At 31.0% G+C, this 12,313-nt stretch overlaps 2 protein-coding genes across 2 annotated transcripts; both read left to right on the top strand.

The window, feature by feature from the left end:
- The first annotated feature begins 2,451 nt into the window (after positions 1 to 2,451).
- Positions 2,452 to 5,092, top strand: LOC101245525 (glycine-rich protein 2). The gene has a single exon (XM_004234485.5). The coding sequence runs from the start codon at positions 3,967 to 3,969 to the stop codon at positions 4,831 to 4,833; it is 867 nt and encodes a 288-aa protein (XP_004234533.1). The 5' UTR covers positions 2,452 to 3,966; the 3' UTR covers positions 4,834 to 5,092.
- Positions 5,093 to 9,499: 4,407 nt separating this feature from the next.
- Positions 9,500 to 11,818, top strand: LOC101244748 (thaumatin-like protein 1b). Its single transcript, XM_069296277.1, has 3 exons — positions 9,500 to 9,626; positions 10,121 to 10,820; positions 11,492 to 11,818. The coding sequence occupies exons 1-3, from the start codon at positions 9,566 to 9,568 to the stop codon at positions 11,664 to 11,666; spliced, it is 936 nt and encodes a 311-aa protein (XP_069152378.1). The 5' UTR covers positions 9,500 to 9,565; the 3' UTR covers positions 11,667 to 11,818.
- The last annotated feature ends 495 nt before the right edge of the window (positions 11,819 to 12,313 follow it).

The raw sequence follows: 12,313 nt of genomic DNA, 5'->3' as shown, positions 1-12,313 counted from the left end.
GTATTATTATAAGTGTATAGAACGATTATATACAATTTGAATTTGTATAAAATGAGAAAGAGAGATAGACAAAACAGACTTGACAAGGAATATACAATTGAATCGAATTGTATAAAATGAGAAAGAGAGAAATTAGTTACAATTTGAAAATTGTATAAAACGAGAAAGAGAGAAAGACAAAAAAAAACTGGGCAAATGCATATTTTTATTGTATAATTGTAAGTGTATAGGACGAAAATATATGTACTTGCATGTGTATATACAATTTTCTCACGCGTTATACAACACAGAAACACAATTATACATTTCGATGTTGTTTGTATAAGTGAGAAAGGAGAGGGTGGCGGGTGAGATTTGGGAGAGTGGCGAGCGAGATCTAGAAGAGGGGAGAAAGGGAACAAAAATATATGTATTTATACAATTTTCTCTGCTTTATACAATTAGAAACAATTTTTATACACTTGTGTTTGTATAAAAAGTGAGGAAGGGAGCGAAAGATTGGAGGAGAGTAGCGAGATATTTGGAAGAGAGAGCCTGATAATTTTTTGCAAACGTTTGCTATGGAGCACAATTAAATCAAACCCTAGATACTCCATTTATTTTAGATTATTAGTTTGCTATTATAAACAATTTTCCCAAAATTAATATATACATATAAAATTTTAAAAACTAATCAAATATACATATATATACGATGATATATTTTAACGAAGTGGGTTCCCTCTGTGGGTCCGCCCCTATGATACACTTATTTTACAAAAAACTTAAAGAGCATAACTCAAATAGTAACATAAAATTAGCATAAACAAATCTAAAATTTAAAATTTATAGGTTCTAAATAGTAATTTCAAATTAATTTACAATAATAATTGAGTCAATCAAATATTTATAATTTTTTAACATAAAGGTGACTTTCAACTTTTTGACTAATATATTTCTCAAGGCAAAATTTCAAATTTTAACATATTTTAACTTTAAAGAATTGCTTATAAAAAAAGTAACAATAACAAATTAAAAATCACTTATTTTCAAAATTATTGAATGTAATTTCTGGTCTTCTCCTTATTTGAACTTTTGGCCCAAGTGCCTTTATTGATGAAAAAATATATTCAAATACACATCTTATTTTATCATAATTTTTAAAATTTTCTATCAATTAAATTTTTTTTAAAAATCCCATCTTGGGTACGTAACTTTCCTCTCACTAATACATCCATATTATTCTTATGTACATCTCTCCCCTCTCGGTTACACTCCTTCCCTATATATCCGCATCCTATCCCCTATACGATACATTACTCCCCTCTCTGATACATCCATCCCTTATGTATTTTAATGTCCTATACCCTCTATGATACATCCCTCGCCTATGTATCCGAATGTATCCAAAGTTCAGAGATATAACTGAATGTCTAGTAATTTATCCGAAAGTTCAATAATGTATAAAAAATGTATAGATTTTAAGAAAAAATTTGTCATTTGAAAAAGAAATTAGTGAACTTATCAAAAAATTATTTTTCTTCCTATTAATTTTTTTTAAAAAAATTAACTTTCCACACTCTGAATAAATGATTAAGCAAAAGATTTTAAGTCATAAAATATGATCACGTAAATTTATTATTGTACCCATGAAATTACAAAGTTATATTTCGGTCAAATTAAATTAACTTAATTTTATATATAAATATAAATATAAACTACATAGAAATGAAATTATTAAACTCTTTTCTCACTACTTCACTAACTTCTTGATTATCCACTTTACCTTCTGTTTGATAAAAAAAAAATTATTGTAATATCAATATGGATTAATTATAATTTCAATATTAGAAGATTGTTTTTAAATTTTAACGTGCACATCCAATTTATATATCCATCTCTTGAGAAAAGATTTTCAGTTCAATTGTTTTTGGACCAATTTATCGATTCGGGTTATTTAAATTGACATAAACCTCAATGACAATGAACATATTAAAATTTGAATTTGAATTAAATTAATGTCTTAATATATCGAAAAATTATGAACTTTACCGAGAAAAATAATATATTCATATAACAAAATAACGCTTATCAAATATTTTTTGTCTCATACTGAAAAATAATTATTATTGTGGTATTTTAAATTTTGCTAGTAAAAACTATTATTTGTGAAATTTGAAACAACAAAAAATGGTTATATTTTTTATTATTTAAGGTGCTAAAAATAGTCATTTGTTTTTAAGTGAAAATGATGCCATTATGACTTCACTTTTTCTATCAGAGATGGCAAATTATGGTGAAATTATGTCACCACTTTATTACTTTGTACACAGAAAAAAAAAAAAGAGAGAAGAAAAAAGTCCATTTATTCTTAATTCATAAGATTTGTTGAAACTATGTGGTCACTTTTTTGTATAAAATAATAATATTTGTAATACACCTATAAATGCCTATCCATTTCTTCATATCCATACACCTTACTATAATTTTTTAGCTTTCTTTGTACAAATATAAGCCAAGATTGATGTCCTTTTTGTACACCTAAGGAAAAAATTAGCTCATCGACTTGATTTCCTCACTTTCTTAAAGTCGATCTCTAATCGTTTTAGATTTTCTTTTATATCTTATATTTTCACAAATTATCTCCTCACCTCGCCGAACAATCTTCTTGTTTTTCATCTTTTTCTAGGAGCATGGATCAATAACATATAAGCTGAACCAAACATATGTGTCAATTTATGTTTGAGGTTAAAAGGGAAAAGGGTGAAATTTGCCCTTGCACTTTGCGTAATGATCCAAATATTCTTTTTGAGTTGTTCAGGTTGTCACTTAATTTTGAAGAATAAAGCTATTCATGTTATTTCAAAGCTACCACCACTTTCTTCTTCCGTACTTAAAGCCTTCACAGACTAGGTGACCGATTTAATTAGAGGGATGAGGAATGGTGGTTGACAGCAATGTCGATTGAATTTGGATTATTTCAAGCAAATTTGGACAGTTTCGCATAGTTCAATGGCAAATTTGACCATTTTTCCTTATTGAAATGACATGTGTGTTGAAAAATTATTGTTATTAGTCAATATGAATAGATTGAACTAACTTTTATAACGACAAGATATAACTGTCTTCAATTTTTATCGAGGAGATAATTGAACTATTTTGCAAAATACAATAAGAAAATTTACTTTCATATCTTTAGAAAGTTCATGGATGTTATTACTAATACAAATACATTTCTTTCTTTGATCTTAAATTTACAACTCAATTAGTTCATTTATTAGAAATTTCACTACTTTCCTCACAAGTAAGTTTATCTATGTCAAAAGGTTTACTTTGTTTGAAGTTTGAAGTTAGTTTACACACAAAAAAAAATTAAAAGTTTACGATTGAAATGTCAATTCTTTAAACATCAAGAATCTATCTTCAAAAACCTAATCGAAAAATTATTATTGTATCAATGAAAATGATCAAACATACCTTTAACATTTATGGCTCATCAACTTTTCATTTTTAAGCTAAAAATATCTTTGACCTTTGTTTTTGACTCAACGATACCCTTTCTTCACCTTCTGATCTAAACATATCCTCAATCTCTGTTTTTCTCTCTAAAAAGAAATCAATTTTCGCCTCACTGATGAGTATTCGATTTTCCACATTCAAATTTGACCCGATCTTTTTTTTTTTTCACAGAAAAAAGACCAACTAAATAAATAATAATTTATTTTTTGAATAATATAAAAAGGAAAAAAGTTCCAAAGTTGGCCTTAAATTACTTTCCCCCCCCCCCCCCCCCCTTTTTTGTCCTTTATCCTCATTCAACTAACCAAAAAATAGAACCAAACCCTAACTAAAATAAGGGATCCAATAAGCCCTAATTCAATAAGGCTTTTAACAATTTAGCCTATAAATTCTCCCTATTCCCATAGAATTAGGGCACAAATATTTTTCTATTGATTGTTTGATCGATTTTGAGCTCATCAATCATCAATGGCGGCCGAAGGTACTCGATTGACAGGGGTTGTGTCTCGGTTCAGTAACCAAAAAGGTTACGGTTTCATCAAACCTGATGATGGAACCGAAGATCTTTTCGTTCACCAATCTGAGATCAAATCTGAGGGGTTTCGTTCGTTGTATGAAGGTCAGAAAGTTGAGTTTATGGTGACTGGGAATGGGGATAAGTATCAGGCTGTTGACGTGACGGGTCCTGATGGAGCGCCTTTGGATGGAGGTCGTAACGGTGGTGGCGGCGGCGGTGGTAGGGGTATGGTTCGTGGTGGTGATCGGAGGAATGGGAATGGGTTTTTGAGAAGTGGTGGTGGTGGTGAGTGTTATAACTGTGGTAGGGTGGGTCATATGGCTAGGGATTGTGATCTTGTCAGTGGCGGCGGTGGTGGTGGAGGAGGTGCGTGTTATACTTGTGGAATGACGGGGCATATAGCTAGGGATTGTGTTGGTGTTGGTGGTGGTGCTGGAAGTGGTGGAGGCGCATGTTACACTTGTGGAATGACAGGGCATATAGCTAGGGATTGTGACCGTAGCGGTGGTGGCGGCGGCGGCGGTGCTGGAAGTGGTGGTTGTTACAATTGTGGTGGACTTGGACACATGGCTCGAGATTGCCCTAGTGAGAGACGTGGCGGCGGTAGTGGTGCAGGTGGAGGTAGTGGGGCTTGTTATAACTGTGGATTGCCAGGGCACCTGGCAAGGGACTGTTCACGCGAGAGTGGCGGTGGTGACAGATTTGGGAGATCCAGTGGTGACAGGTTTGGGAGATCTAGTGGCGGCGGAAGCAAGTGCTACAACTGTGGAGAAACTGGCCATTTTGCAAGAGAATGCACCAGCCCAGCTGTGAAGTGAGAAAATCTTTAAGAGGAAGAGTTATCATGTACATGATCTTCTCTTTTTCTCTTGTCTTCCTATTTAGGAGTATTTAATTAATATGGATAATACAGACTTGTTTCTTTTGTTACTTTTAGTTCTCCTACATACATGCATTGGTAGCTTTTAGGATAACAAATTAGTTGTTGGAATTTGCTACCAACTGTTTCTATGATGGAAAGTTTTGATTTTTGTTGGTTATACAAATATATAAAAATCTTGGCTTTGGATTTTGGAATTTTTTGGTTTCTCATGGGTAAATTTCACTTTGTATTTATGTTCTATGCCCATTAATATTTTATCTCTTTGATGTTTTGAATTCATGGGAAAAGTTGTTTAGCAGCGTCAATCTTTTAGATGTTTCACTTCTTTATTTGTAGTGATTATGTCTTATGTCTCTGTGGGTTTGGGAATGCCCGGTGTTCATCGAGTGAAGATATTCGGTCATAGTCCTCGAGTAGTATTTCTGTTTGCTTGATGTGGGGAGTTATTGGTGATTGATTGAGTTTTGATCTATGATTTAGTAAAGGATTCTGTTTAGGTTAGGAGATTGCCTTTGGGGGTTATGATTGAGATGTAAGTTGTGCAATGACTTTCTTTTGCTTTACATGATCATTCTTGGTATTGTTGAATCTTTTGATCTTGCTAAACATGGTAGTGATGGTGTTATACTTGTAGTGTGGTACTGAAGCTTGAATATCGGTGTAAACTTCTCTACCCCACAAAGTTATAGGTAAGGTCTCTGTATACCCTACTCTCGTAACACTGGGTTGTTGTCCTAGTTTTGACTGAACAATTGGAATAGTACTGTCTATCTAGCATTGGCATAGCTGGTGTTGGTTTCTTGTTTCCGTGATAAGTTGATGAGCTACTAAGAATAGGCCTGATCAGACTTCTAGTAAATAAGAGACTATTAGAGGCAGCACAATTTGTGTATCAAGCTGCACTCTGAATGCCTTCTTGATTGACAACCTAGACATGGGTTAAGTTGAACTCATTGCCCGCAATAGTATTTTTTTCGAGACTGAAGGTCAATCAATTGAATTGTTCGACTTTGATTCCAGTCTTGACATGTATTTCAATGGAGGAATCAATATCAGAAATAGAGTCAGTGTATACTATAGGTTAAGCAAATTTGATTTCTAATTCTGCTTGAGCCGAGGGTCCAATGGAAACAATTTCTCTACCCCTCAGTATGTCAGCTTTGTCGTAGACAGTAAGTTAAGCAAATTTGATTTTTGATTCTACTCGAGCTGAGGGTCTAACAGAAACAACTTCTCCGCCTCTCAAAGGTAAGGTAAGGGTAAGGTTTGCTTACATTCCACTCCCTCGGACCCCTACTTGTTGAATACACTGCATTTTGTTTTGTTGTAGATGATCAATGGAAAAGCCAAAAGGAAATTTGTGAGATTATAAATGCATTATGCAAGGTGGGCTTAGGTTGTGGACAAAAATTAATTTTGGTTGGCTTTACATTGAAACTTGTTTTGCATAGCTGATAGCTTGCAACCCACCTTCTACAGCCTCTGTGTGTAAACATCTACTTATAGGTGGCCATCATTATGAAATCTTGATAATATTTAAGATCGAAAAGCCAAATCAAATCGATGGATAATTGAATAGGTTTGAATAGTCGAAATCAATTTGGAAAAAACCCCCGACTTGGTCTGGTTTAATTTGGTTTGGTAACAAGTAAGAATAAATTAGACCAAATCGATAAAATAAATGTATAATTTTTATAAGCTAACTTTTAAGGATTTTATATTGGATTTTCTTTGAAAACATGTTAAGAAATATTTATGATTCTCTTATTGTATGTGATATTTTATTTAATAGAATTATGTAGTGCATTCATTTTTATATACTGCTTAATTTAATATGTAGTCCCTTTTTCCAAAAAAATATATATATAATGGAGTATTGTTGAAATTCATCAATCTATTTGTTCTTTGCAAGATATATTCAACTCTTATATTATTGTTGAAATTGAGATGGAGTATTTCAGTAATTTTTTAATTTTGTGTTTTGATTATAAAATTTAGTTAAGCTTGAATGCATTATTGAAAATTATTATTATGTGTTCAATAGATGATATATGTTAGTCATTTTGTCAATTGTTATTATTGATTTGGTAAAAATCGACAGAACTAAACCATCATATTCATTAAATTGATTTTTGTAAAAATCAAACCAAAAAAATTGACTCATGTACACCTCAATTGAAACCCCACTTGAATCTAACACCTTTAGGTTCAAATTGCCTTGTAATTTTATGACATTGCATTGCCTTGTAATTTGAGCTATTTCATGCGAAAATTATTTGCGTAATTTATTTTATCATATTTTAAAAACAATTTATCATTTAAAAAATTACTAAAATTTTCACTCTCTTCTATTTTTGAATACATCACTTTACAATCGATAAAATACATCGCTTTACACGAAATATCGTTAAGTGATGAACCGAAATCGAGACACAATGTATCAGGATGTTTTGAGATGTATTTGAATTTCACTAAATTTAAGAAATTTTTATAATTTGAAAAATAATAAAAATATGATATAATTAACTCTTAACACGTAAAAATTGATCTTTTTTTTATCAAACCCATTTAATTCTATGCAAATTGAGTGAGTTAAATGGGTTTGGACCAAATTTGTCATCTTTATATGCATCATATATCGCTTAATTCCTACTAAACAACGATAGACATATAAATTTTATTCTGAGACATAACTTAGTTATAAATAAATATAATTAATAATAGTTGAGTGAACAATTTTATTAGATGAACTACTATTAATTAATTAAACAGAATATTTCTGCAAAAAGGTAATTTTTTTATTACAAACTAAAAAAGAAGAAGGTAAAACTATCAAGTATCAAACTAAAGATAACTAGTAATTAAGGATAAATATACGAGTAATTAAGATACAGGCCGTCTCGATCATAAGACCACTAAAGCAATCGTTTGGGGCCTTAATTTTTTTGAGTCTCCCATTTTCTCCCATATATATATATCATGAATTGATAAATATTAAATTAAGAAATTGAATATTGTTTAGTTGATTGTAGTATCTTTTCCAGATTCTTGTGTGACTAGTTAATTGTATATATCCTTCCTAATTTCGCATGTGACAGTCGCTTTTGTTGTATATCTCATTTATATTGTGACGATTATCACGAACCAATCATATTGTGTTCTTATACTAACTTTTCTTTATTCTCCTTTCACAATTTTTTATTCTTACATTATTGAATATTTTAAAGTCTCTCAAACGTTCAAACCTTCTACATTATGTAAAATCTATTGTTGTGTGTTTATAAAAAGATAAAATTTGTTTTTGGTGTCTTATTCAAATTTCAAGCACCAAAACTAATCAACACTATTTTAATATTATTATATCTACTTACCAAATTCATCACAAACACTATTTTAATATCGTAATATTTTTTTAAAAAATTGAGTCATGTCTTATTACTCTAACTTAATATTATATAATTTTTGTTGAATAATTTACATTGTTTATATTTTTGGTCTAGCGTATCTCCTGCCTCTCTAGATCTCATTTGAATGATTACACTGAATATGATATAATTATTTAATTTATATTTATCAACTAAAAAAATAGGATTTCTTTATAAAATGATCCTGTTAAGATCATTGATATGAGAAATTTCAGGATTATGGTATTGCTAACAATTATGTTGTGTATTCATCTGAATTAACATAGTGATTTATCTAAAATTATATAATTAACAAGGTTTAAAATTATGAATAAGAATTTCTCGAGTCTTAACTCGGAAGCATTTAATTTGAAGTTCAAGAATATAAATCTTTAAGAGTTTTTTTTTTTCTTTTTAGAATTTCAAAAATCAGACAAACAATTTAAAACAAAAAGAGCAATAAGTTAAATGCTTACTTTACTATAATTACAAATAAATTGAAACAAAAAGAGTAATAAATAAAATACTTATTTTACTATAACTAATATTATTGTATATTCTCAACGAACAAGTAAAAGTACACATAAAGAGTATTAATATAGGAAAAAATTATTTTAGTGGGTATTTTTTAATAAATAACTATTTATTTTAATAACATTTTATTTATTTATTTATTTATTATCATTTATAGCAATACATAATAATGCTATGATAAATCTGCACTATATATTAAAAGTGAATTATTCATACAATATAATATTTAGCAAGTGTTCTTAAAATATATTATGTTTACTTGGTAAGAAATTGATAAAATATATTATAACTGTATTAAAAATGTGATAAATATATTACCATCAACAAAATTTGTATTATATATATTACATAAATTATTCTCTCTATTAGATATTAAAACTATATTTTACAAGTATTATTAATGTTAAGTAAAAAAGAAAATATTCTTACTATAAATAGTAAATATTTTCTTAATTTTACTTATTTACTTAACAAAAACAATTGCCGACCTACATTATTATTGGTAATATTTTCCTTCAATGTCCCTCCAAAATACTTCCTATATATATCATCCTTTTTATTTTCCATAAACAAAAATCAATATATATTTTTTTCTAGTATAAATTATATAGCATCTCATAAATTTTGTCATCAAATTGTTCTCTTGTTTTTTTTTTTTTTCATATTATTTTTACGTGCCCACATTGCCTTTTCTTCACACATTTAATTTTTTTCCTAATAACACAAAGAATGATGAATGCTCAAGTTTCTCTTGCCTTCTTTTTCTTATGTTTCATCATTCTAATTTCAGGTGACATATTTTTAACTTCTTCTATGTAAAATTTGATGGTATATTGAATTCAGAATCCATATTTTTTTTTTAATAATAATTACGATGAGTTCAATGCTAAAAAAAGTTAAATCGATCAAGTTTATATCCTAGGTGTCTCTATGTTTGGATTTGACTATTCAGAGTAGAGCAAATACATAATATAATAATCCCAAGTCAATGTATAATAATAATGGGATTAACCGTTAAAAAATACTTCTAGATATTTTAGTGAATTTTTATATATAGAGAGAGAAAGAGAGACAGAGTCGGGATATAAAGATTCATACTAGATTTTAAATAAGTTATTTTTAGATAAATACAAAGTTTGGACCAAAATTATTAGATTCCGTTTACATTGGTCCAAACAAAAGTTATTTGGCAACGTATATGGTCGATGTCAATTAATTTAAGATTGAGATGTAGTTGATTGATTGACTAATATTTTTCATTTTTTTTTTTAATAAATGAAACAGGAGCCTTATCAGCAACATTTACACTAGTAAATCAGTGCAATTATCAAGTATGGCCTGGTATTTTATCAGGTGCAGGCACAGCTCAACTTTCTCCAACAGGATTCATGTTAGACCCCAGCCAGTCCGTCTCGGTTTCCGCGCCAACGGGCTGGTCGGGTCGTTTATGGGGTCGGACTTTCTGTTCCCAAGATTCATCCACAGGCAAATTCACCTGTGCATCAGGTGATTGCGGCTCCGGAACAGTGGAATGTTCCGGAGCTGGAGCTGCTCCACCAGCTACTCTGGCGGAGTTCACCTTGAACGGTGCTGGAGGGCTTGATTTCTACGATGTTAGCCTTGTGGACGGTTATAACTTACCAATGCTTATAACTCCAAAAGGCGGAGCTGGAAACTGTTCAACAACCGGTTGTGGTGTTGATCTTAATGGGTCATGCCCGAATGAGCTGAAGAAAATGATGAATAGCTTAAGTAGTGAGTGTGTGGGATGTAAAAGCGCTTGTGAGGCGTTTGGTGATCCAAAATATTGTTGTAGTGGATCATACGCCACGCCTGATACATGCAAGCCAACGGATTACTCATTGTTCTTCAAGAGGGCATGTCCGCGATCTTATAGCTATGCTTATGATGATGGCTCCAGTACTTTCACTTGTGGTGGTTCTGCAGATTATGTTATCACCTTTTGCCCTCTTCCTTCTGATAGGTATGTAGCAAACTTGCTTCTTCTGTTTTGCTTAACTTGTTGTGTCTATAGACAGACGAAGTTTACGAGTTCTGCATTCATTCACATCCCTTCTTACCTATTGGGTCTCAACACAAATACAGAATTTAGGTCTAAAACTATGTTTCTGCCAAATTCATAACATATAGAGGGAAGGATCAAAAGCACACTTAAAGTATATCCGTTTTTTGAGTTTCATATCTCAACTACCCCTAGACGTTTATCAAATATACCTGAACTATCAACTGTTCACTTTTCCTACTTAGACGTTTAGGTGTTTTTTTTAACCCATTGCTCTTACATGTATATTGGTCTCACTAAAAGGTAAGTTAGGACCCCCCATGAGACAATTTAGGCCATATTTACTTCAGATATAACACTAATTGGAGTTTAGGAAAGTTACACTAAGGCCTTAGCTATCATGATTTCGACTAAGTGTTTACATAATCTTCTGCTCGTAAGAAATAAGAACATTCATGAACTGACCCCACCATCTCCGCCTCGTGGAAATTACTAAATCACCAGGCATCCAAGAGTCACAAGACCAACCTTAGAACTCTGTTCAATAAGTTAAACACTTTACTCTCAACATTAAATTACTTTTTCTGTTCTTTGATAATTATTTGTCTTATAATTTTGGTTTAATGTTGCAGCCCTAAATCACCTGGAGGAGGTGCTGGCGATGGATCGTCGCCCATGAGCCGCGGTGTATTAACCAATAGTCCATCACCATTGTTGACAAGCTTGATAATCAATATTTTAGTTGCAGTTTGGGATATGATGCAGTTGCATCGATCTTGTACTGACAAGGGCGTATCTAACATATAAATTTGATTTGTTTTAGAAATTATAGGTCCAACTTATATAGTACTACTAGTTTTGAATTTTAATACACACATTTGATTTAATTATATATATTTTTTTAGTATCAATGTTATAATCTAGAATGCACTAGAATTGAATAAAAAACTTTTCAATCATAGCAGACTTCATATCAGTGAAAATTATCCGTTCAATTGATGTTGATGTATGTAATTAAAGGAGGGTGCATATTTTATGTGATAAACTATAGTCCAAGGTTTTTAAATGAAATTTACTAGCTAGTGTAAGTGTAAGGGTTGTTAATATATACCCTAAGTTCCAAGAAATCATATCTCCTATCAAGACATTTATCAAGGATGCAGAAGCACATTTGAAAGAAGCTATTTAGACACAAATGTTGATCACTGAATACACAATGAAAAGTGATAGACCACTAGGCCACATTCTTGGGTGCGTACCTCCATAATTTGACACTCTATCAAACAATTTATTGGTAGCAACATGTAGAGATGCAAGATTATACTTTGCCTTCTGCAGTAATAAGAGCAAAGAGATAACTGCAGTAAAGAATGAAGCACAAAAAAGCAAATTATCTGGTAATGGAGACAAATATAATTGAGATGGCTTCCAAGCAAAAAAGATATGACTAACGG

The sequence above is a fragment of the Solanum lycopersicum genome, chromosome 3, assembly GCF_036512215.1.
Source record: "Solanum lycopersicum chromosome 3, SLM_r2.1".
Lineage (NCBI taxonomy): Eukaryota > Viridiplantae > Streptophyta > Magnoliopsida > Solanales > Solanaceae > Solanum > Solanum lycopersicum.
Note: the sequence above shows the minus strand (reverse complement) of the source record. Positions and strands in the feature narration are given on the sequence as shown.